The sequence below is a fragment of the Oncorhynchus nerka genome, linkage group LG5, assembly GCF_034236695.1.
Source record: "Oncorhynchus nerka isolate Pitt River linkage group LG5, Oner_Uvic_2.0, whole genome shotgun sequence".
Lineage (NCBI taxonomy): Eukaryota > Metazoa > Chordata > Actinopteri > Salmoniformes > Salmonidae > Oncorhynchus > Oncorhynchus nerka.
The window spans coordinates 64,357,463-64,383,870 of NC_088400.1; the positions used below are offsets into that span (position 1 = coordinate 64,357,463).

Genomic DNA, 26,408 nt, shown 5'->3' on the forward strand with positions numbered 1-26,408 from the left:
AAAGGCACTTCAGTGTTTTGTCTCGCCCATCCACCCTCTGAATGGCACACATACACAATCCATGTCCCAATTTAACAAGTGACATCAATAAAGGATCATAGTTTTCACCTGGCCAGTGTCATGGAAAGAGGTGTTCCTAATGTTTTGTATACTCAGTGTTAATGTTAATATCTGTCTCCAGCTCACTGCCCTCATCTGTGGCTTCATCATCAAGCTGAGGAACTGTCTCCGTGACGATGGCTTCCTCAGGCAGCTCTACACCATCGGCCTGCTGGCCCAGTTTGAGTCTCTGCTCAGCACCTACGGTAAAGTACACTCTCCTCTCTCATTCTCTCTTTCTCTGTTTAATGATTGTTCACTCTCTCACATACCTCCCACCTCCCAGGCGAGGAGCTGTCCATGTTGGAGGACATGTCGGTTGGCATCATGGACCTACGGAACGTTACCTTCAAGGTGACCCAGGCAACCTCCAGCTCCTCCCCCGACATGCTGCCAGTCATCACTGGCAACCGGGACGGCTTCAACGTCCGCATCCCGTTGCCGGAGACCATGTTTGACGCGTTGCCGCGGGAGATCCAGAACGGCATGCTGCTGCGCGTCCAGCCGGTGCTCTTCAACGTGGGAATCAACGAACAGCAGACGCTGGCAGAGAAGTGAGCGGGGGGATGATGGAGGGATGAAGAGTGGTGATGTCCCTGTGTTGTTGACATGTCTCCTGTTTGTGACAGGTTTGGAGACACGTCTCTGCAGGAGATCATTAACCTAGAGAGTCTGGCCAGACTCAACTCCTACTATCAACAGTTCAAGGAGGTCCTACCTGAGGACTGTAAGTGACCATGAAGTAAATGGCCCTATATGGAGAATATTGTTAAGATGTAGCCTATAACACCCCCCCCCTCTCCTGGTCTCAGGCCTGCCCAGGTCCCGTTCCCAGACGTGTCTACCAGAGCTGCTGAGGTTCCTGGGACAGAACGTCCACGCCAGGAAGAACAAGAACGTAGACATCCTGTGGCAGGCAGCAGAGGTAGGCCCATTTTTCGCTGCAGGGCCATGAATTAATTATTGGAGATGATCCTTTCGAGTCCAGTCCATTTCCTTCTGTATGGATGTTACTAATGAGAGTCCAGTCCATTTCCTTCTGTATGGATGTTACTAATGAGGGTCCAGTCAATTTCCTTCTGTATGGATGTTACTAATGAGGGTCCAGTCCATTTCCTTCTGTATGGATGTTACTAATGAGGGTCCAGTCCATTTCCTTCTGTATGGATGTTACTAATGAGGGTCCAGTCCATTTCCTTCTGTATGGATGTTACTAATGAGGGTCCAGTCCATTTCCTTCTGTATGGATGTTACTAATGAGGGTCCAGTCCATTTCCTTCTGTATGGATGTTACTAATGAGGGTCCAGTCCATTTCCTTCTGTATGGATGTTACTAATGAGGGTCCAGTCCATTTCCTTCTGTATGGATGTTACTAATGAGGGTCCAGTCCATTTCCTTCCGTATGGATGTTACTGAGGGTCCAGTCCATTTCCTTCCGTATGGATGTTACTAATGAGGGTCCAGTCTATTTCCTTCTGTATGGATGTTACTAATGAGGGTCCAGTCCATTTCCTTCTGTATGGATGTTACTAATGAGGGTCCAGTCCATTTCCTTCTGTATGGCTGTTACTAATGAGGGTCCAGTCTATTTCCTTCTGTATGGATGTTACTAATGAGGGTCCAGTCCATTTCCTTCTGTATGGATGTTACTAATGAGGGTCCAGTCCATTTCCTTCTGTATGGATGTTACTAATGAGGGTCCAGTCCATTTCCTTCTGTATGGATGTTACTAATGAGGGTCCAGTCTATTTCCTTCTGTATGGATGTTACTAATGAGGGTCCAGTCTATTTCCTTCTGTATGGATGTTACTAATGAGGGTCCAGTCCATTTCCTTCTGTATGGATGTTACTAATGAGGGTCCAGAGCAGGCCTGAATAATAATTCTGTAGTGAGCAGCCTGCTGTCTATTATTTCCTGGTATCTCTCCTCCCCAGATCTGTCGTCGTCTGAACGGTGTGCGTTTCACCAGCTGTAAGAGTGCTAAGGACCGCACGGCCATGTCCGTCACCCTGGAGCAGTGTCTGATCCTACAGCACGAACATGGCATGGCCCCACAGGTCTTCTCCCAGGCCCTCGACTGCATGCGCAGGTAGGTGTTCAGCCCACTGCCTGAACTAAAATGAAACACACATATTGCTTGCTCCATATGCTGGGATAGTGCCAACTACAAGGTCTCCTCTCCCCCATTTAAAAAATTATAAAATATATAAAAGTTCAATTTTAATTCTCTGTAATTTAGCATTGGTTCCTCACGCAGCATCTGCTTGACAGTCTGTCCAGCCAGTTTGTGGAGAATGCTACCCCATGATGACAGAGCTGGCTTTCCATACCCCCACATCATCCCCCTATCCAGCTCTCCTCCAACCCCATCCCCCTGTTCTCTGACACTGCTTGCTGAGAAGATGAAGGGCTAGATGAAGTGGAGGAGGGTAGAAGGAGCAGAAACCTTGTGTAAGGATGTGACGACTCCCAGAACAGGAGCCCTGTAGGGTACAGTAGGTTATGTGAAATATCTGTTTGGTAGTAATGCCATGCTGTCCTGCAGCTCCCTGCATGGTCTCTCGCTCCTCTCTTCACCTGCCCACTTCCTGTTCCTATTTGGTATGGGGAATGTTAAGTGCATGGCTTGAGGCTGGCATACCCCCCCCACCCCACCTGCTATTCAGGAAGTGACTTGGCTGAAATGAAATGGATTGGAGCACAACCCCCCCCCCATATCTGTTGTCTGTGGTACGAACATGGAGAATCATCACTATCTTCTCTTCTTACCTCTTGATTGTTTCTTTCCTAAAGATGCAGAACATTTCTCTTAATTTTCTCCTTTCTCTCTTTCTCTTCCTCTTTTATGACAATGTATTTGTCTAACATTTCCCCTTTTTTTTGGAATGATTTCCTTTATCCGTTTTTAATTTGGGGTGTTTCTTGTTTGGGATTTGTTTTCTGGCTGAATGGGTCTTTCACATTCCATTCCACTGGCTGTGGCCCTAACCTTAATGTTATCACACCCCACCTGCACCATCACTGGTATCTCTTTGTTATCCATGGCTGATCATGGCCACCACATATCATTCATATTGTGTATTACCATCTCCTCCACTCTTATTGGCCACTTCATCCCTGTCCCAATGCACGTGTCCATCTATCTATCTATCTATCTATCCATCCATCCATCCATCCATCCATCCACGCCACCTGTACTTTTTGGCCCCGGCTTCTCCTCCTTCCCTCCCCCTCTCCGCAGCATTGGGACCAGGGAGGGGGTCACCCAGAAGAACCTGAGTGGCCTGTTGCCTGTGCGGGATTTCAGGCTGGACCCCAGCCTGCTGTACTCCCTGCCCCTGCTGGCCCTCAGCCCCAACCTGCTGGTCGTCTGGCTGTTCCTCAGCGTCGCCTACTTCCTGGCCAAGCTCCGCTGCAGCTGAAGGCACAGCCCCTCTGCCACCCAGCCCCACCTACTCTCGACCTCTACTCACCTCTTCTCTCTGCCTGTTCCCCCCAGTGTGTCCATCAGTCAGTCAGTCAGTCAGTCGGTCAGGAAGAAAGGCAAAAAGTTAGTTTGTCAGTCAAGGAGGAAGACAGGGAGTCAGTCAGTCGCTCTGTCAGTCTGTCTGGAGCTCAGCCGGGAGAACCCTCTGATTGGCCGAGGGCAGACCGTGTGTACCTGACTGGACTTTATGTGTGTCACTCGGCTAAACTGCCAGCTGTTCCACCTAATGGGCAGCCAGCACTCCTCCCGCCCTGCTCTCTGTCCTAACCAATCCAGTCAGCGCAGGAGGCTGGTCTAAAGGTCTATGTGCAGTACAGTATGAGACTGTTACTGTCAATGTCCTGACATATTTCTCAGTTTAACAACCATTGTTTTACAACAATCAAAAACAAACTGAGAGTATGGAGAGAAACGTTGTGAAATATAGCCGGTAGGAAGTTTTAGCTGAATTTAATGGAAGTTTTGTCCCAGTTGTCCTTGAGTATCTATAATGCCGCTTCCCAACTCATGACATGATTATAACCATGCTATTATGATAATATGATGCCATGGATCCTTTGGTTTTGCACAGAGCTTATTTTCAGTCATGCAAATGTTCTGGCTTGCTTGACGTTTACGTCTTCCATAAGGTTTGCATACAGCATAAGCCAAGGGATGGCTTGGCCATGCAATATCAAGCGGATGTTGTTTTGATCTGGTGGCCATTTTGTTGTTGTTCCTCAGGCCTTCCTACTCTTACAGCAGGAGAGACTTGTGTCCGCTTTCACTTTAAACCAATGCACTTTTGTATCAACGTTGTCATCTTAATGAAGGTTCTTCGCTTGTCTTGCCAATTGACACAGTTTCATCTTGGTCGGAGCAATTTGAATTGGCTAAATCTGGGAATTTATGATATTTCAGGGGAGCTTTGTTGGCTTGTTGGATTATGCAGTGTAGTTTTTCCAAAGTGTTTATTTTTTAGTTGATTTCATGCCTGTACCAAGTTTCCTATTTACTATAGAGTTTGTATATATGAATTGGTTCTTTGTTTGAGAACCTATAAGGGTTGCAGTTCTATGGAAATGACAGAGAAGATGAAGAGAATGTGCATGGGCGAACCTCAAATGGCTCCCTACCACCAAATGATGCACTACCTCTGACCAGTAGTGCACTAAATATAGGGGATGATTTGAGACACAGCCCATGCTTGTTGTGCCAAATGTTTTAGCCAGGTCTCAGATGGTAGATGCAGGTCTTGGATCTTTATTCCAGGTCAGAGTATTACTTCCACATCTCCCAGCAGCCCAAATCCACCCCGCTTCCACAGAGAAGTGCCCTAGAAAGGGAGATTTGATATCAGACTCTTTGGGTTACTTCCAAGCCGTGCACTCTGGACTTCCTGGTGTCTGCCGAGAGAGTCCACACACCATTATCATATACAGTAGTTGCTATCTAGTCCCATAAAAACAACATGATTTTTATCTAATGGTATATGCACTCATTAATATATAGACTAGTGGTATTATCGTTTTCCAGCCCCATAGCCTCTCTCCATTTGAATCAGTATAATACCTGTCTTCAGTGTTACGTCCCAAGACGGCCACACTCAATCCAATCTAAAGTGACCTACTAAAGAAATGGACCATCCGTCCCAAAATAGCCTCCTCTGTGAGATTGTCACGCTTGTCTTACATCCCCTCCACCCCTCATTTCCAACTCCTCGACACCCACAATGGAAAACTGGAGGGATTCTTTTGTCCTTGTTGGTTGAGCTTTATGCAACCTTCTTATAGGCCTCTCACCTGTGTGACTGGTATGAGAGCTAGGCTGGGTTTAATGGTGTATTTAGGTTAGTTCATTGGTTTGGTTTGGAATATTCAGAGGTTTATTATTTTTACTGATTTTGTGCAATGTTACTGTTTTACATTATCGACAAATACGTACATGCAGTATTTATTTCTCAGTATTCTACAGTATTTACTTTTTAAATCTTGTAAATCCATATTGCAAATAATAGAAATGTATAAAATCAGATCATCTATTGATAAGTATGCTGGTGTAGAACTACCTCTATTGTCCCATGAAAACACCATCTGACTGTCAGCCAGGGGAGAGAGCCGAGGGACAGCCAGGGGAGAGAGCCGAGGGACAGCCAGGGGAGAGAGCCGAGGGACAGCCAGGGGAGAGAGCCGAGGGACAGCCAGGGGAGAGAGCCGAGGGACAGCCAGGGGAGAGAGCCGAGGGACAGCCAGGGGAGAGAGCCGAGGGACAGCCAGGGGAGAGAGCCGAGGGACAGCCAGGGGAAAATGTGCTCCATGAGAGCAGCGCCCAAGTTCTGTCCCAAATAGCACACTATTCCATATGTAGTGCCCTATAGGTCCTGGTCAAAGTAGTGTACTATATAGGGAATAGGGCTCTGTTTAAGATGCAACCCCAGTATGTACAATGTTAGGATGGCGTTTGCCTCAACCAAATGTGAAATGGCTTGCCCTGCTGGTTGGTAATGATACTACAGACGCTTGTCACCCAGTAAGTCCTATGAAAAGAGTTGGATTGCTCCGTTCTGGGGATACATGCAATTAGGAGCCCATTCTAAAGTTGTAGAGAATTGCAGAATGTGCTGGTGGCAGTTGGTTCTGCTGGTGTATTTAATTCCCATGAAGAAACTCACTGCGTTAAAACATGTTGTAACCATAGTGATGCTAAATCCAGGAATATTCCAACTAAAACCAAGTTCTTGACTCAATTCTCAAGTTTTATTTTTCTGTTTCTCTTGAATTCCTTAGTGCTTTTGACTATAGAGAATATATTTATATTGCGTTGCATTATATTTTCATGCTTGTATGTCTAAATGCTCACGTTTGCTAAATATATGTATTCTTATGGAAAGTTTGATGTGATTACATCATCGTCATGCAGGTGTCACTTTATAATGAGAGGGAGAAATTCTAGTTGCTGTTCCAGATATCTTTGTATTAACCCTTGTCTGGTACATTGCCAAGTTCCAACCCAATATCAGGGTTGCTTGGATAACCATTTATGAGTATGCTCTGAAATACTATCCTTTCTCCCTTTCTCTCTGAAGTAGTATGCGTTTCTCCCTTTCTCTCTAATGCTTCTCTCTGAAATAGACTTTTCTCTCTTTCTGGTTCTCTTTGAAATGGTATGCGTTTCTCCCTTTCTCTCTGCTTCTCTCTGAAATGGTATGCGTTTCTCCTTTTCTCTCTGCTTCTCTCTGAAATGGTATGCGTTTCTCCCTTTCTCTCTGCTTCTCTCTGAAATGGTATGTATTTCTCCCTTTCTCTGAAATGGTATGCTTTTCTCTCTGAAATAGTTTGCCTTTCTCCCTTTCTCTGAAATGGTATGCGTTTCTCCCTTTCTCTGAAATAGTATGCGTTTCTCGCTTTCTCTCTGAAATAGTTTATTTCTCCCTTTCTCTCTGAAATAGTTTATTTCTCGCTTTCTCTCTGAAATAGTTTGCGTTTCTCCCTCTCTCTCTGAAATAGTTTATTTCTCCCTCTCTCTCTGAAATAGTTTGCGTTTCTCCCTTTCTCTCTGAAATAGTTTATTTCTCCCTTTCTCTCTGAAATAGTTTGCGTTTCTCCCTTTCTCTCTGAAATAGTTTGCGTTTCTCCCTTTCTCTCTGAAATAGTTTGCGTTTCTCCATTTCTCTCTGAAATAGTTTGCGTTTCTCCATTTCTCTCTGAAATAGTTTATTTCTCCCTTTCTCTCTGAAATAGTTTGCGTTTCTCCCTTTCTCTCTGAAATAGTTTGCGTTTCTCCATTTCTCTCTGAAATAGTTTATTTCTCCCTTTCTCTCTGAAATAGTTTGCGTTTCTCCCTCTCTCTCTGAAATAGTTTGCGTTTCTCCCTTTCTCTCTGAAATAGTTTGCGTTTCTCCATTTCTCTCTGAAATAGTTTGCGTTTCTCCATTTCTCTCTGCTTCTCTCTGGAATAGTAGACTTTTCTCCCCTTCTCTCTAATGCTTCTCTCTGGAAAGTGCAATAGTAGTCAATTAGTCAGCAGCCCAAAGAATCAGCTTTAATGTTATATAATAAACGTCATGCAATAAACGTCATGCCAAATGTATCAGAGGAGAAGGTGTGTACTTCACTATAGAGTATTTGAATAGTTATGTTTGTTTTCCCTGGAATGGAACTGTTGCATTGAAATTAGAATGTAGAACATTTAAGTCTGTGTGTTTTGCTATTGCTCTTGTTTCACTTTATCTGTGGTGCTCGTAACTCTATCTAGAAAGCAGGTCTTCTGTACACAGTATTAGTGTTCTGTACCGCTCCCTCCAACATCATCCCCATATTCCCCGGGACAATCCGTCCATTCGCTTTAGCTTTGCCCACATGTTTCTTTGACAGTGGCGTCAATGTGTTGGTTGGTTTTTGGGTTTCTCATTTTGTCTTTTAACACGAGCCCTTTTTTGTTTTGTTTTCTTCACTTTGCTGTCATCCTCTCTATCTGTGCTTGCCCTCCCTCCCTCCTCCTCCTTTTTCCCAGTGAGGGCTGCAGACGGGAGAATACCATGAAGAACGTGGGATGTCGCAAGTATGCTTTTAACTGTCTGCAGCTCAAGGCCTTCCCCAAACATTACAGGCCCCCCGACGGAACGTTTGGGAAGGTTGACACTTGATTTGGATCATATTCTATTGTAATAGGGACAGCAACAACAATGGCAGCATTAAAAAAATTAATCAATGGTTAGATGGTCTTCAACCTACGGTAGTTGCGGAGGTCCTGTGGTAAATGCCTGTGCACTGAATCGATGCATATTTTCCATTTCAAAGACTAATATCAAAACCTATGGAATGGGGAAAATGCCAAACCACTACTGGTTGAGAAACGATATACCATTTATTCAGACCTCACATGCATACCTTTCTAGATTGTTCTGAAGTTGTAGATAAGTCAGGTGGGACTAGTGACAACACTGTCTGGTTACATCACATTTTTAGAGTAGTCAAGATACAGCAAGGAGGTCGTTTTCCTGAAAAGACGGTCACTGATTCTTTACCATTATACACAGTGATTACTTTTAGTTCTTTTCAGAGCCTCAGGCCATCTATAGGTCACCAAACGTTCATCCTGGGACGATGCTACTTCATGCTGACTATGTTCAAAGTCGTGTCTCTCAACCCATAGTTAACATGTAAACTGGGATTCGTACATTTGGTTGGCGTCATTGGCCAGAGCCTATGCATTTCAGAGTTCTTATTTAGGGAGTGTTTTACATATGGACTACACATTGTGGATGTCGAGCTAGTCTGACGGACTTGATGAAGGATTCCTTCCCCACGTGGATTTAGCAGTACTCTAATCCTGTAGAGCAGGGGATCTTTCAACGTTTTCAGCTCCAGAACTAAATAAAAAATTGACCATCCTCCTGTGACCCAAATGGTTCACCAGTGACCCAAATGAAGACGAAATAGTGCGTGATTAGAGATGTATTCTCATAACTCACGACCCACCTCTTGCATGCCCAGGGCCCACTTTGGAACCCGACCCATAGTTTAAGAAACCCTGTAGAGAGACGTCCCACCGACTGCAATGGCAACCCAAGACCAACCAGAGCTTTCAGTGTCTGACGCATACCTCACCTATGTCCTGTTTCCCTTGTCATATCTGTAAAGCCTGCGTTTAACTTCTTTGCCAAATGAAGGGTTGTGATTGTGAATGGATTTAGCTGTGTGGCATTATCTGGCAGCTCACTGTGAAGACTTAGCACTGTCTTAAAGGGATAGTTTGGGATTTTGGCACGGGTTCACCCGGGAGTCGGGTGAAGTTAGCTGTAGTTTCGCCAGCCAATGCTAACTAGCTTAGCACAAAGAGGGCCTCATTGCCAAAATCCTGAACTATTCCTTTAGACTTAAAGAGGAATATGGAAAAAGCTATGAATGTTCTAGAAAGATCCAATTTCTGGATAAAGTTTGGTTTGAGGGTAGCAAATGAAACATAACACATTATAAACTTGACTTGTAAAGGAAATAGATTAGTAGATTATTTTCTGTTCTAATGTTGAACCAAGTAAAGGCCAGTAGGAAACCATTTAAACACCCAAGAAGTACTTTTCTTTAAGGTCATTTTCTGCATTTGTTGCACTGTTATTTTATAACGTTGTTGACCAGGGTAAAATAGTCAGTAGAATGTTATCGGTATGGGAGTTACATTGTACGTTAATCTGGAAACTATGCTGCTCAACAACAACATATTTGTCATGTCTATTTTCACCACCAAGCGGCAATGTCGACTTTCTGTTTTGCAACATTTAATGAGATTGCAATTTGATACACAATTGAGCCAGAGGAGACTTGACCCTACAAATGAGTCATGTGTGTGTGTATGTAGCAAAGCTTCACATATGTTTGCTTTTCAACGGGCACTTCTGTACGACACACGACCCATAAACTCAACTGAGATGCAGTTTGTGTACATTTAGTGTATTGTTTACTCTAGTGTCTTTCATGCTCATAGATATTTTTAGTATTATTGGAAACATATTTTACTATCTGCAGACTTTATTTTGCATTTATGTACTATACTATAGGGTATAATTCAATAAGCTTTGGGATTGGGTTTGTATTTCTTTCTATCGTAATGAGCATATCTTGAATCCTGCACAAAGAGGATATCTGTATAGGCCTGACTGTTGCTTTAGATGAAGCTTTCATCAATATCTGACGCTAATAAAAGAATGTTCAACGTCTTTGTTTTGTCTTTGTAATGGGAGACTTGAAAGTTTACATCAAGATGTTGCGTGTTGGAATGTTCCGTTCTTCTCATTGCAATTCATTGTATTCCAGAATCTTATCTGGGTGACTCCAGCTAGAGTGAAATGACATCCAGCCAGGTCACAGTAAAACAAAAGACCTTGAGTCTGTTTACTAGGATTTTTTTTTTTTGTAAAACAAAAGACCTTGAGTCTGTTTACTAGGATTTTTTTTTTGTTCTATGCAAGATGCCACTTGTTATACAGTAGCAAAGCTGTCGAGATATGAAGCCAGTTATGTCTGTGGTGATGTACTCATAGTCACAACTAGAAAGAAACAAGGTTCAACACATTTTGATTCCTAAAATACAGTGCTGCTTGAAGACAATGGCAGCCCCATTGGCATATGGCACACTATGGAGATCAGCGTCTCGTTTCCAGAGGTGGAGGTAATTGGGTTTATTTTTCACTTCTCTTTTTACAAAGGAGTGCCGGGTCCGTAGTGGGCAGAGTGAATGCAAATCTACTCAGCCTTTCGCTCCATTTGTAATCCTGTATTATTTTTATTTAATCATTAATATTGGACGCACTGTATTTTGACTAAAACATCTCTGGAATATATAGATCATATTTTCTTCCACTGTTCAGGATACCTCCAAAGATTTGGTGTTTTAATACGTTTGACTGAGTTAGGAAAATGTTTTGGAGAACTACACAGTCTGCTATGAATACAGCCTTGGCAGACATAAGCAGACCACCACTGTGGTCTATTACTCTCGATCACACTCCAGTCGTCTGGACTGGAGTGTGATCGTGTGACCGTCTGGGTGGCAGTAAATGCACTCAACATCTGGTGTGCACACTGAAGAACGAACAAAAAGGGGGGAATAAGAAGAACTCTTATAGTAGTGGCTGCGGTTCCGTGAAAGGACGTCTTTATTTCGCGCAGAGGAATGGCTTCTCTTAATGTTGGGTCGACATACTCAAATTATACACACTTTAATATTGCGCTCACCGCATTCGAAAATGAGAATTTTGTCCAGTTTTACCGCCGCGACGCAAGAACAATTGAAAAAGTCAAACGATTAAATCCAAGGCACCATTACAATCCTGAGTTGAAGTATGTGACCATACATCTGACTTGTATACACGGTGGCAGAAATGTCTTATCACATTCTAAAGGAGTGCGTCCGAAAACGAGGTAGCTAGCTTCCATTTCTAGATGACTTTTTTTTATTGTATCCGTGGTCATGTAGCCTACATATCTGCTGACTGTTTTGCAGCGTCCGTCATAATAATAAGAGTTTTTCAATGTAATGTTTTCCAGGACAAGAGAGCATATTTCTTTTGTTGTAGTAGTGGTGAGTATAAAAAAACTGTTTTTAATTAGAAATGTATTTCGTTTTACATTGTTCGAACAATGTTAAAGTAGGCTCGTTGTCTCTACAGTACCTGCAGGGTTGGATGCCCAGCTTTAATCAAAGTCAAAACTTCAGAGGATGGAGAGAGATTAGTTGTAAAGGAAATGGTTAAAATAGACAACCATGAAGTCAGTGAGGTGAGTGGTCAACATAATGGGTTCAATTCCAGATGGCAATACCATGATACATTTTATAGTCTTACTGTTATGATAAAATACACTAGGACTATCACATAACAATTACTGGTTGATGGTTGTTCACACATGTATAAATTAATGTTCTTGTACAGGCTGCATTCAAGCACTACCCCAAGAGGAGACAACTATGTCCGGCTGAACGCGCCAAGTGTTCCCGAATTGCTGACAAAGTACGATGGCAACAAAAGATTGGTGATCGAAGAGCAAAGTCATCCTACCGAAGGACATTCACAACATTGCAGCGACAATGAACTGTCCTCCAAAATGTGAGCGAAAGAAACAAGAGGTGAGCAAAGGGATTCGAATGGTGATGGACACTGACACAAAGCTAAGAGAACATGTTAAGGACGGTACATTGCCATTACGTTGCCACAACGTTGGGGATGTTACACCCTCACATACAGCGGCGTAGTGGTGGTTGTTTATTTTACCTGACCTCGAACAACCGCCCAGAAGTCTCGTGGGCTTACAATCCGGTTCGCTACGTGGACTCCAGTGCTAATCAGCTTGGTAATATCAGGCTACAGTTTACCAATCTTTTGACCTGTGTATCCACCTACGTGCGCAGGACATTTGTCCGTGGGTTTCGCGTAGCACAGAACCATTAGAAATATAATTATATTTCTATGTGCAGAACGTTGGCCCAGTCAATTTGAAAAAAATGCGTTGAGAAGCCCGTTCCAACACACACACATGTATAGCTGGCAGGGTTACACATAGGGTTTCCATATAGGCAATATCAGATATTCTTTACGGCTGCTGTACTCGGCCTGATTACTTATGATTCAATTCCTATACTGTGTGTCTTCTCCATTCATTCCGATATAAAGGTGCATGGCGAGGTGTAGCAGACATGCTTTTAGTCTTTCAAAGAAGATGCGTCGGCAACGACAGTCAAACTATCGTCAAGCACAATTTTGCTGGTAAAGAAATTGTTGACGAACTTAGATTTTGGAGTGTAATGTCCCATTTAATGTTACTGCTGTTCTGACTGTCGTTGATTGCACCTCTAAGCGTTCAAGGATCCAAGGGGGTCCGATAAGAAACTGGTGCTTGACGTGGACACGGGGTGGATGACGCTCTGGCCATCATGATGGCTCTCGCAGCCCCCAACGTGGAGGTCCTGGGGATCACCTGCGTAAGCGGCAACGCCTCCCTGGAAAACTCCTGCAGGAACACACTGCGAGTCGTCAAGGTCTGCCAGAGACTTGAGGTAGGCCTGGTGGAAAGACTGCTCACTTCATTAAACAACCATTTGATTTGTAACGATCATACCATTTTGGTGGTAAGCTTATATTCTATTATAGACTAACGTCAGTATGTATTATATCGACTGTGTTGCGTTAGATCCCAGTGTTCGGTGGCGCTGCGGAGCCTCTGATGGGCCACCCCCTGTCGGCAGGCTCCTTCCAAGGGCAGGATGGGCTGGGGGACGCCCCTGACCCAGATGCCCCGGGCCTGGAGCTGCTGCAGACCGAAGGGGCTGTGGAAGCCATCATCAGGCTGGTCAATGAGAACCCTGGAGAGGTCAGTAACAGAAGGGTTAGGTTCCTAGGCTAAAACCAAACCCCAGCACCCCTAGATCTATGAGAAATGTCTTTGCATTGGGGAATCCAAACAAGAAGGTATTTTACTAGGATCCCCATTAGCTATTGCAAAAACAGCGGCTACTCTTCCTGGGGTCCACATGAAACATAATACAGAACATTAATAGACAAGAACAGCTCAAGGACAGAACTACATACATTTTTAAAACAGCACACACACGTAGCCTACATATCAATGCATACACACAAACTATCCAGGTTAAATAGGGGAGAGGTGTTGTGTTGTGAGGTGTTGCTTTGGTTTTGAAACCAGGTTTGCTGTCTATTTGAGCAATATGAGATGGAAGGAAGTTCCATGCAATAAGGGCTCAATATAATACTGTACGTTTTCTTGAATTCGTTCTGGATTTGGGGACTATGAAAAGACCCCTGGTGTCATGTTTGGTGGGATAAGTGTGTGTGTCAGAGCTGTGTAAGTTGACTATGCAAACTGTTGGGATTTTCAACACATTGTTTCTTAAAAAGAAGTGATGCCATCAGTCTCAACTCTTAGCCAAGAGAGACTGGCAGCATAGTATTTATATCAGCCCTCTGATTACAATGAAGAGCAAAACGTGCTGCTCTGTTCTGGGCCAAATGCAGCTTACCTAGGTCTTTCCTTGCAGCACTGGACCACACGGCTGGACGATAATTAAGACTAGACAAAACTAGAGCAGAAATGGCATTTTGGAGTGGTGTCAAAGAGCAGAGCATCTCTTTATCGCGGCTAGACCTCTCCCCATCTTTATTGTTTGCATAGTCAACTTACACACAGCATCTTTATAACCATTTCATCTATATTTTTGACCATGACAGTTTACAATCTAAGGTAACTCCAAGTAATTTAGTCTCAACATGTTTAACAGCCACACCATTTATTACCAGATTCAGCTGAGGTCTAGCACTTAATGAATGGTTTGTACCAAATGCTCATAGTTTGAGATTTTCAGGACCAGTTTATAATGAGGTCTAGTGCTTTGTTGCCAAGGTGTTAAGGGTGTTTTTTTCCCTTCATAGTAGATGTCTGGATTGACTGTGTTTCTCTGTCTAGGTGTGCCTGGTAGCAATGGCCCCGTTGACCAACCTGGCCCTTGCAGTGAAGATTGACCCCACCTCCCTCAGAAACGCAAAGGTCTCTTCATCATGGGAGGCAACACTGACTGTGAGGGCTTTGTGTCTTTAATGTAATTTACATTTGCCTAGTGACTTAACAACATACTTTGTCATACAGTCAATTGACCTGGTAGGATGTTACGTTGTTTCTTGGATATTGTTATTTGTGTTTGCAGCGAGGGGGAACACCACCGTGTGTGCAGAGTTCAACTTTGCTGCCGACCCGGAGGCTGCTTACATCGTCCTGAACCGCTTCTTCTGTCCAACCTACCTGGGAGTTCTGCTGTGAGAACAAGCTACCATGGGTAAGACCACAGGTTCTGGTCATCTACCTATACAGACTAAATAAAGGCTCACCCACTACCATGCTTATTGTAAGCACTGGTCCAGCTCTCACATCAGAGCAGATGGGAGGAAATGAGACAAGGAGAGGTGGCCACTTTCAATTATTGAGATGCATCCACTGGCTTACTCAGTAATGAAGTCTATCGAAATATCACTTGCAGCCTTTTTACAAAGATATTACATACATTTTGTTTGAGCAAATTGATTAGTCTTTTCTCCAAACCCAATTCTCTAATCTGCACCCTGCAGTCATTCTGTGACAACTGGCTGGCCCAGGACTCAGACAAGGCCCACTTCATGAAGAGCATCTTCAAACACACAATGGACACCGTGGCCACTTGTGCTCGCTACCAACGGGAGATGACTGCTGGCCCGGGTTTTGTGTCGTGCAGACAAGGCCCGCCATGGCAGCTTCGTGTGGGTGTCTTGAGCCGGTGGCGGTTACCGTGGAGCTTCAGGGGACCTACACCCGGGGCATGATGGTCCTGGACAAGCTGGGAGTCCTGGAGAAGGAGCACCAAGTTGTCGTCATGAGGACAGTTGACCTGGAGAGCTTGATGGACTCACTGAAGTAATAAGGGAACTACACTGATACCGCTGTCCCATATTGCTTTCAATTGTTTATTTTACAAAATTATAGGGGAGGGCTCAAATTCCACTCTTCGTAATGAGTTTTGTACAGGGAGACAGTTTGTGGTGGTGGATGTGTCTGTTTTGAATCACCATTTTACTTTAACTGTAGATTATTTATTTCCCGATGTCTTACTATATATATTATGAGGTCAACAGCAAATGTCCATGAGTGATGTTATCAGTTGTTTTAGATTGCATTTCTTTCCTGTTAATGAAAAGGGGGATGAAGTAAAGCCTCTTTATTGAAAGTGCCCAGGAATGTACTCAGAGAAACGCCCCTTAGTCCAATTCAAATACAAATTCACCACTTTTCATTACGTCATGTTTAAAATAAAAACAAACCACAATTTGTATCTTACAGCCAAAGTATTATTTACAAAGTATACAAAACTGCATCACCCCATCCAATCACATTCCAGAATGAAAACATTGTCCATGAGTCCTCAGAGCCACCTGACTGTCTGTGGGCTCTGGTCCTGGCTAGTGTCTACTGGACGCGGTACTTGTAGAACCAGCAGAGGCCCTTGGTGAAGTTCCATCCCAGGGAGAGAGAGAGGATGTAGAGGAGAACTAGCAGGGCGAAGGGGTAGAGCAGAACCACTGTGTTCTGCAGTTGGGGCAATGCTGAGGGGACAGCGAGAGAGGAACTGGAGTAAATATACAGTTGGTAGACGTAACCATTGTTAGAGGGTCTGATGGTTTCACCCCCTTAAAGGTGAATAAAACCACAGAACAAATGTGTAGCATCCGCTTGTCATTTCCACTCACTACCAAATATGGCAGTGAGCGGAAGCGTCAGGTAGCCTAGTGGTTAAGAGCATTGGGCCAGTAACCGAAAGGGCCCTGGTTTGAATCCCTGAGCCGATTAGGTGGGGAAATCTGTCTGTGCCCTTGAGCAAGGCACTTAACCCTAATTGCCCCTGTAATCGCTCTGGATAATAGCATCTGCTAAATGACTGAATGTAAAATAAAGCCCAGTGGCCAGCAGAGGAAGGATGACCGACATTCTGCAAGTTTTGAAACATTTGATCTCAATACAGTTTTCTGTTCCCAAAACTAGAATCTGTTATGAACAGAGTGGACTAAGTCTTGTAGGCTTTACCCTTTGGCAAAGTCGTAAAAAACACATTGTTTAGAAGGAGTGCAAAGGCGAATTGAGTTATAGCACATGGACACTTAAGAGTAGGTTTGCAAGAACGGGCCAATAGGATCTTGCTAGCTCGTGCTTGGATATGCCCACCTCCTTGCTTGTTCTGCCCACTATGACTCATTTGTTCCCATTGGAAAAGACAGGCTGTGGTCTATCTTGGTTTAGTTATAAAAAAATCTTTGATAAAACTGTTATAGGGGCCTCACCGTTGTATCCCAGGAATGTAATGTATAGATAGTAGCTGATGGCTGTCAGCCACAGACTGTTCCCTACAAAGTACCCCAGGAACCAGTCTGAGTTTATCACTACGATATCTGAAACAAACAGCAGAGATCAGACACCGTTACAACAAATAACACCGTAACATGTTAGAAATGTGTAATAACAAGCCTGCACTCACGGTTTATAAAGAAGAGCTGTAGGAAGTGCAGGATGACAAGCAGGGGGTAGAAGGCATTGAGATGCACATCGAAGGCGTAGCCCCACTCTACATCATAGTCCTTACTGGGCGGCTTCAGCAGGTACTTATTGGTGATGAACCTGGGGATACAGCACGGACAGGAAAGGGCCTTTAGAAGAGCCTGGGGAAGGACCAACATTTAAACAGCCCGAAGACAACCTCTACTCAGTATCTGAAGGGACCAGATAGACATACACACAATATGATGCTTCCAGCCATTCCATCTAGCTCTTTCTGTAAATCTCAACTCACCACATGAGTGTGGAGATGAGCAGGCCCACGCCGATGCAGTCTATGAACACCACCCACAGCAGCAGCTTCAGAGTCTCCACAAAGCCCATGTCCAGCACCAGCCCAAAGCCCACTGTGGACACTACACACAGAGGACGAGAGACCGGTGTCAACCACAGCCACAGGACAAAAGCAAAAAGATGATAATATTGTTATTTATTAGGATCCCAATGAGCTGCTGGAAAAGCATCAGCTCCTCTTCCTGGGGTCCACATAAAACATGACAATGTATAGTTAAGGACTGAAATACATGCATTTAAAATGACACAGCGTACATATCAGTACATACAATATCTAGGTCTAATACATTGCAAGTTGCAATACAAGATATATAAAATGGCTGTCTCTCTTCACAGTCCCCTTGTGCAGTAAGGTGTGCTATTATCTGGTTTTATTTCTAGCTTGAGTTACCTGGGGTGGCAGAGAGTTCCATGTCGTCATGGCTCTATTTAATACTGTGTTTCCCAGCCTCTGTTCTGGACCTGGGGACTGTGAAGAGACCTCTGTTTGCATGTCTTGTTTTGTACCGGTTAGTGTCCAAACTGTGTACCAACTGCTTGAACAGACAGTTTGGTACCTTCATCACATCAATACCTCTTACAAAGACCAATAGTGATGCAGTCAATCTCTCCTCAACTTTGAGAAAGGAGACTGACATGCATGTTACTGACACTTTCCCTCCAAGTGAGATACGGGCTGCTTTGTTCTGGGCCAACTGCAACTGACCCATGTCCTTCTTTGCCACAACCGGGCAGTATTCCAGGTGCTCCAAAACTAGAGCCTGTTGGACCAGTCTGGACGACAGATGTCAAAAGGCTGAGCAACGCCCTATCGCGGTCAGACCTCTTCCCATTTAAGCAACCATCTAGTCTATATGTTTTGACCATGACAGCTTGCTATCTAGGGTTACACCCAGCAGTTTCATCTCAACTTGATCAATAGCCACATCATTCAATAATAGATCTAAACGAGGTTTAGCATTGAGCGAGTGATTTGTCCCAAAAATGATGCTCTTCGTTTGAGATATTCAGCACCAGCCTATTGCTAGTTACCCGTTGTAAAACTGTCTGGAGCTCTGTGTTAAGTGTCTGTTATTTATTTTACTGTGTAAGTCTAACAAAAACAGCTCCCAATCTTCTTTCAGTCATCATTTTTAAAAAAATGTATTTTACCTTTATTTAACTAGGCAAGTCAGTTTAGAACAAATTCTTATTTTCAATGACGGACTAGGAACAGTGGGTTAACTGTCTTGTTCAGGGGCAGAACGACAGATTTTTACCTCGTCAGCTCGGGATTCGATCTTGCAACCTTCCGGTTACTAGTCCAACGCTCTAACCACTAGGTTACCTGCCGAGCATGTGGAGTAACTGATCATCAAAACATTTCCTTGAGACTACACAGTCTCATCACAAACTCTTTATGTCTCTGATCTGTTTTAATCACATGTGAGATGAGACCAAGTCAATGGAAAGAGGGTCCCATAACTACTCCAAATGATACATTCATTCCTGTCTAATTGGTGGTTACATCCTATACATCCTATACAAGAAAGCCTTATTGCATCCTATACATCCTATACAAGAAAGCCTTATTGCATCCTATACATCCCATACAATAAAGCCTTTATTGCATCCTATACATCCTATACAATAAAGCCTTATTGCATCCTATACATCCTATACAAGAAAGCCTTATTGCATCCTATACATCCTATACAATAAAGCCTTATTGCATCCTATACATCCTATACAAGAAAGCCTTATTGCATCCTATACATCCTATACAATAAAGCCTTATTGCATCCTATACATCCCATACAATAAAGCCTTATTGCATCCTATACATCCTATACATCCCATACAATAAAGCCTTATTGCATCCTATACATCCTATACAATAAAGCCTTATTGCATCCTATACATCCTATACAAGAAAGCCTTATTGCATCCTATACATCCTATACAATAAAGCCTTATTGCATCCTATACATCCTATACAAGAAAGCCTTATTGCATCTTATACATCCTATACAAGAAAGCCTTATTGCATCCTATACATCCCATACAATAAAGCCTTATTGCATCCTATACATCCTATACAATAAAGCCTTATTGCATCCTATACATCCTATACAAGAAAGCCGTATTGCATCCTATACATCCTATACAAGAAAGCCTTATTGCATCCTATACATCCCATACAATAAAGCCTTATTGCATCCTATACATCCTATACAATAAAGCCTTATTGCATCCTATTTTGAGTTTGTTAATAATTTCTGTTGCTGTTTCATTTCTAGTCAAAGCTTTAATATGATGCTTTAAAGGTGCTTTGCTTTTTGTTGGGTTGTGCATATTTATACTTTCTCTAAATTGCTAAAAGTTATTTTAGTGGTCAAACTATTGCTACACAGTTCCCACTCATTTACATTTACATTTACATTTAAGTCATTTAGCAGACGCTCTTATCCAGAGCGACTTACAAATTGGTGCATTCACCTTATGACCTCCAGTGGAACAGTAGTGCATCTAAATCTTTTCAGGGGAGGGGGTGAGAGGGATTACTTTATCCTATCCTAGGTATTCCTTAAAGAGGTGGGGTTTCAGGTGTCTCCGGAAGGTGGTGATTGACTCCGCTGTCCTGGCGTCGTGAGGGAGTTTGTTCCACCATTGGGGGCCAGAGCAGCGAACAGTTTTGACTGGGCTGAGCGGGAACTGTACTTCCTCAGTGGTAGGGAGGCGAGCAGGCCAGAGGTGGATGAACGCAGTGCCCTTGTTTGGGTGTAGGGCCTGATCAGAGCCTGGAGGTACTGAGGTGCCGTTCCCCTCACAGCTCCGTAGGCAAGCACCATGGTCTTGTAGCGGATGCGAGCTTCAACTGGAAGCCAGTGGAGGGAGCGGAGGAGCGGGGTGACGTGAGAGAACTTGGGAAGGTTGAACACCAGACGGGCTGCGGCGTTCTGGATGAGTTGTAGGGGTTTAATGGCACAGGCAGGGAGCCCAGCCAACAGCGAGTTGCAGTAATCCAGACGGGAGATGACAAGTGCCTGGATTAGGACCTGCGCCGCTTCCTGTGTGAGGCAGGGTCGTACTCTGCGGATGTTGTAGAGCATGAACCTACAGGAACGGGCCACCGCCTTGATGTTAGTTGAGAACGACAGGGTGTTGTCCAGGATCACGCCAAGGTTCTTAGCGCTCTGGGAGGAGGACACAATGGAGTTGTCAACCGTGATGGCGAGATCATGGAACGGGCAGTCCTTCCCGGGAGGAAGAGCAGCTCCGTCTTGCCGAGGTTCAGCTTGAGGTGGTGATCCGTCATCCACACGGATATGTCTGCCAGACATGCAGAGATGCGATTCGCCACCTGGTCATCAGAAGGGGGAAAGGAGAAGATTAATTGTGTGTCGTCTGCATAGCAATGATAGGAGAGACCATGTGAGGTTATGACAGAGCCAAGTGACTTGGTGTATAGCGAGAATAGGAGAGGGCCTAGAACAGAGCCCTGGGGGACACCAGTGGTGAGAGCACGTGGTGTGGAGACGGATTCTCGCCACGCCACCTGGTAGGAGCGACCTGTCAGGTAGGACGCAATCCAAGCGTGGGCCGCGCCGGAGATGCCCAACTCGGAGAGGGTGGAGAGGAGGATCTGATGGTTCACAGTATCGAAGGCAGCCGATAGGTCTAGAAGGATGAGAGCAGAGGAGAGAGAGTTAGCTTTAGCAGTGCGGAGCGCCTCCGTGATACAGAGAAGAGCAGTCTCAGTTGAATGACTAGTCTTGAAACCTGACTGATTTGGATCAAGAAGGTCATTCTGAGAGAGATAGCGGGAGAGCTGGCCAAGGACGGCACGTTCAAGAGTTTTGGAGAGAAAAGAAAGAAGGGATACTGGTCTGTAGTTGTTGACATCGGAGGGATCGAGTGTAGGTTTTTTCAGAAGGGGTGCAACTCTCGCTCTCTTGAAGACGGAAGGGACGTAGCCAGCGGTCAGGGATGAGTTGATGAGCGAGGTGAGGTAAGGGAGGAGGTCTCCGGAAATGGTCTGGAGAAGAGAGGAGGGGATAGGGTCAAGCGGGCAGGTTGTAGGGCGGCCGGCCGTCACAAGACGCGAGATTTCATCTGGAGAGAGAGGGGAGAAAGAGGTCAGAGCACAGGGTAGGGCAGTGTGAGCAGAACCAGCGGTGTCGTTTGACTTAGCAAACGAGGATCGGATGTCGTCGACCTTCTTTTCAAAATGGTTGACGAAGTCATCTGCAGAGAGGGAGGAGGGGGAGGGGAGGAGGATTCAGGAGGGAGGAGAAGGTTGCAAAGAGCTTCCTAGGGTTAGAGGCAGATGCTTGGAATTTAGAGTGGTAGAAAGTGGCTTTAGCAGCAGAGAGAGAGAGGAAAATGTAGAGAGGAGGGAGTGAAAGGATGTCAGGTCCGCAGGGAGGCGAGTTTTCCTCCATTTCCGCTCGGCTGCCCGGAGCCCTGTTCTGTGAGCTCGCAATGAGTCGTCGAGCCACGGAGCGGGAGGGGAGGACCGAGCCGGCCTGGAGAATAGGGGACATAGAGAGTCAAAGGATGCAGAAAGGGAGGAGAGGAGGGTTGAGGAGGCAGAATCAGGAGATAGGTTGGAGAAGGTTTGAGCAGAGGGAAGAGATGATAGGATGGAAGAGGAGAGAGTAGCGGGGAGAGAGAGCGAAGGTTGGGACGGCGCGATACCATCCGAGTAGGGGCAGTGTGGGAAGTGTTGGATGAGAGCGAGAGGGAAAAGGATACAAGGTAGTGGTCGGAGACTTGGAGGGGAGTTGCAACGAGGTTAGTGGAAGAACAGCATCTAGTAAAGATGAGGTCGAGCGTATTTCCTGCCTTGTGAGTAGGGGGGAAGGTGAGAGGGTGAGGTCAAAAGAGGAGAGGAGTGGAAAGAAGGAGGCAGAGAGGAATGAGTCAAAGGTAGGCGTGGGGAGGTTAAAGTCGCCCAGAACTGTGAGAGGTGAGCCGTCCTCAGGAAAGGAGCTTATCAAGGCATCAAGCTCATTGATGAACTCTCCGAGGGAACCTGGAGGGCGATAAATGATAAGGATGTTAAGCTTGAAAGGGCTGGTAACTGTGACAGCATGGAATTCAAAGGAGGCGATAGACAGATGGGTAAGGGGAGAAAGAGAATGACCACTTGGGAGAGATGAGGATCCCGGTGCCACCACCCCGCTGACCAGAAGCTCTCGGGGTGTGCGAGAACACGTGGGCAGACGAAGAGAGAGCAGTAGGAGTAGCAGTGTTGTCTGTGGTGATCCATGTTTCCGTCAGTGCCAAGAAGTCGAGGGACTGGAGGGAGACATAGGCGGAGATGAACTCTGCCTTGTTGGCCGCAGATCGGCAGTTCCAGAGGCTACCGGAGACCTGGAACTCCACGTGGGTCGTGCGCGCTGGGACCACCAGATTAGGGTGGCCGCGGCCACGCGGTGTGGAGCGTTTGTATGGTCTGTGCAGAGAGGAGAGAACAGGGATAGACAGACACATAGTTGACAGGCTACACAAGAGGCTACGCTAATGCAAAGGAGATTGGAATGACAAGTGGACTACACGTCACGAGTGTTCAGAGAGTTAAGCTTACGTAGCAAGAATCTTATTGACTAAAATGATTAAAATGATACAGTACTGCTGAAGTAGGCTAGCTGGCAGAGGCTGCGTTGTTGACTAAGTAGGCTAGTTGGCATTGGCTGGGTTGTTGACACTACACTAATCAAGTCGTTCCGTTGAGTGTAATAGTTTCTACTGTGCTGCTATTCGGGGCTAGCTGGCTAGCTAGCAGTGTTGATTACGTTACGTTGCGTTAAAAGAACGACAATAGCTGGCTGGCTAACCTAGGAAATCGCTCTAGACTACACAATTATATTTGATACAAAGACGGCTAGCTGGCTAGCGTTGGCTAGCTGTCTACGATCAAACAAATCAAGCCGTTGTACTGTAATGAAATGAAATGAAAAATGTGATACTACCTGTGGAGCGAAGCGAAATGCGACCGGATTGTTGAGTGCAGAAGTTCTGTTCGGTAGACGTTGGCTAGCTGTTGGCTAGCTAGCAGAGTCTCCTATGTTAAGGACGACATAAAACTACACACTCTAAACTACACAATTATCTTGGGTACGAAGACAGCAAAGACAACTATGTAGCTAGCTAACACTACACTAATCAAGTCGTTCAGTTGAGTGTAATAGTTGTGCTGCTAATCGGTAGACGGTGGACTAGCTAACGGTGGACGTTAGCTAGCTGGCTAGCTGCAGGGCAGTGTAGACTGCGTTAGGACGACGAAATACGATAATTACGCAATTATCTATGATACAAAGACGGCTGTGTAGCTAGCTAAGAAGAAATTGCTAAGATTAGACAAATCAAGCCGTTGTACTATAATGAAATGTAATGAAATGTAATACTACCTGCGGACCGAGTGCAGATGCGACCGCTCCTTGTTTTTATAAAGCACACTTGTTCAAAAAGGGCAAGGTGATTGTTAAAGATCGACTGCTGTGAAAAACACCCAAGATACTGACCACAGAGCCAGATGCTGAGTAACACCAGGAAGGCAGGGTCGTCTCTGGCCCACTGGTCCTTGGTCTGCTTCCTGTAGTGGAAGTTACGATACACTCTCTGTGGGGAGGTGAACAGGTAGAGCATCTGCCACACAGCAAACTCAAAGTCCATGGCTTTGAAGTGCAGCAGCCTCCTCAGGTATTTGTAGCGCTTGGCGCCCGCTGTGTGGCGTGCCGCATCGCGGGCACTCAGGCTTCCGTTCTGCGGCGAGGTGGTCGGTAACATAGTGCTGGGAAACACAGGAAGCATCACGATGACCAAATCAGAGCCATAGATATACAGAATTTGATTTACAGTGGAGGTGCAGTCTTCTTTTTCTCCCTGCATAGGGCTCACCTGGTGACACAGTACTGTCAGCTTATGTCAACATCAAAGAACCTGTACAATATTGACTTTTACCATGCAATTACATTAAGTCATTGCAACAGTCACATTGATTATTTCCTAAATGACGTCGTCCATCCTGTCAGTCTGTCTGCGGTAGTTTAGTTTAGACATCTTACTAGCTATCTGATATGTCTGTAACACACTCCAGCAGTCACGACAGATAGTGTGATATACTGTGCTTTTTGTTGACATGCCAGGCTAACAGACTAGTAGCAGCTAGCTAGATGGCTATTGAAAGCTAACGTCAGCTGGCAAACTGTGGGTTTCCCTGCCAACAATATTGTTTAAACTAAAGTAATTTGTGCCAGCGAGTATCAAAACGTAAGACTAAACAAAGTAGCTAGCTATGGCTAGCTGACGTTAGGTCGGTGGCATAGACCCTTTGATGGACATGGAATTGTCTGGCATTAGTAGCACGTTAGACAAGACTACAACATAATGTATGGTTTAGTTGCAAACAGAGATAAGAATGTTGGAATAAACGTACCTACTGAACCTCCTATTTTTAGAAGAATGTTCCTTTTCCTCAGTAAAAATTGCTCTTCCGGACAACTGAACATGTAGAAACTTCCGGTAAGTGACCAAGAGGCGCTTAGACATTGCATCTTGGGAATTGTAGTCAAAACTAAATTAAACTAGCTTTGTTGTAGTACAATCTATCATAACATAACACCACTCCCCTCTGACATAGCCAAAATAAAAGAATAGATATGGATTTTTGCATGTGTTTTTAAATTAAACGGACAGTATAATGAATATGCGTGTGAAAGCAGTATAGCATAGGTGATTCAGAGTGTTTATTAGTCACATGTACAGGGTTGCAGGTGTGAGTGAAAATCTTTGGCTTTGACATGCAGAAAATGTCGATGGGTGGAGTACTGGGGGGTGGGGCGAATGTCCATAGGTGGAGTAGCAGGGGGGAGCGGGGAGCGGGGTGCAGGTAGCTGACTAGTGGTGGCTATTCAGGTAGTCTGATGGTCTGAGGGTAGAAACTATTGGCCAGTCTTTCAGTTTTTGCCATGATGCTCCTGTGCTGCCCACTTCTAAGTGATTGAAGCAGGGAGAACAGGGCATGGCTTGGGTGGCTGGGCTCCCTGATGATCTTCTTGGCATTTCTGCGACACCTGGTCTTGTAAACTCAGCAAAAAAGAAACTTCCCTTTTTCAGGACCCTGTCTTTCAAAGATAATTCGTATATAACTAACTTCAAAGATCTTCATTGTAAAGGGTTTAAACACTGTTTTTCATGCTTGTTCAATTAACCATAAACAATTCATGAACATGCCTCTGTGGAACGGTCGTTAAGACACTAACAGCTTACAGACGGTAGGCAATTAAGGTCACAGATATGAAAACTTAGAACACTAAAGAGGCCTTTCTACTGACTCTGAAAAACACCAAAAGAAAGATGCCCTGGGTCCCTGCTCATCTGTGTGAACGTGCCTTAGGCATGCTGCAAGGAGGCATGAGGACTGCAGATGTGGCCAGGGCAATAAATTGCTATGTCCGTACTGTGAGACACCTAAGACAGCACTACAGGGAGACAGGACGGACAGCAGATCGTCCTCGCAGAGGCAGACCCGAACATCACACCTGCGGGACAGGTACAGGATGGCAAAAATAGCTGCCCGAGTTACACCAGGAACACACAATCCTTCCATCAGTGCTCAGACTGTTCGCAATAGGCTGAGAGAGGCTGGACTGAGGGCTTGTAGGCCTGTTGTAAGGCAGATCCTCACAAGACATCACGGGCAACAACATCGCCTATGGGCACAAACCCACCATCGCTGGACCAGACAGGACTGGCAAAAAGTGCTCTTCACTGATGAGTCGCGGTTTTGGCTCACCAGGGGTGATGATCGGATTCGCGTTTATAGTTGAAGGAATGAGCGTTACTCCGAGGCCTGTACTCTGGAGCGGGATCAATTTGGAGGTGGAGGGTCCGTCATCCGTTTTGTCACCAAAGCCGCAT

The 26,408-nt window shown here is 45.0% G+C and overlaps 1 protein-coding gene and 2 pseudogenes across 7 annotated transcripts in view; 2 read left to right on the top strand and 1 right to left on the bottom strand.

Moving 5' to 3' along the window:
• The window catches only part of LOC115132345 (inositol polyphosphate-4-phosphatase type I A-like), a 41,809-nt gene extending 31,527 nt beyond the window's left edge, over positions 1-10,282 (top strand). For 5 of the 7 annotated variants that reach the window (XM_065018895.1, XM_065018893.1, XM_065018890.1 and 2 more), the window contains 6 exons: positions 182-305; positions 386-653; positions 729-826; positions 912-1,024; positions 2,036-2,190; positions 8,080-10,282. In XM_065018895.1, coding sequence (XP_064874967.1) covers positions 182-305; positions 386-653; positions 729-826; positions 912-1,024; positions 2,036-2,190; positions 8,080-8,212 — 891 coding nt within the window. In that variant the 3' untranslated portion in view covers positions 8,213-10,282. Of the gene's footprint in view, positions 1-181; positions 306-385; positions 654-728; positions 827-911; positions 1,025-2,035; positions 2,191-2,358; positions 2,553-8,079 lie in introns of all 7 variants that reach the window. The other 2 variants (XM_065018888.1, XM_065018889.1) reach the window with 1 other exon arrangement.
• Positions 10,283-10,375: 93 nt separating this feature from the next.
• LOC135559635 (uncharacterized) lies at positions 10,376-15,917 on the top strand (annotated as a pseudogene).
• Positions 15,805-25,042, bottom strand: LOC135571825 (protein unc-50 homolog; annotated as a pseudogene).
• Between the last annotated feature and the right edge of the window lie 1,366 nt (positions 25,043-26,408).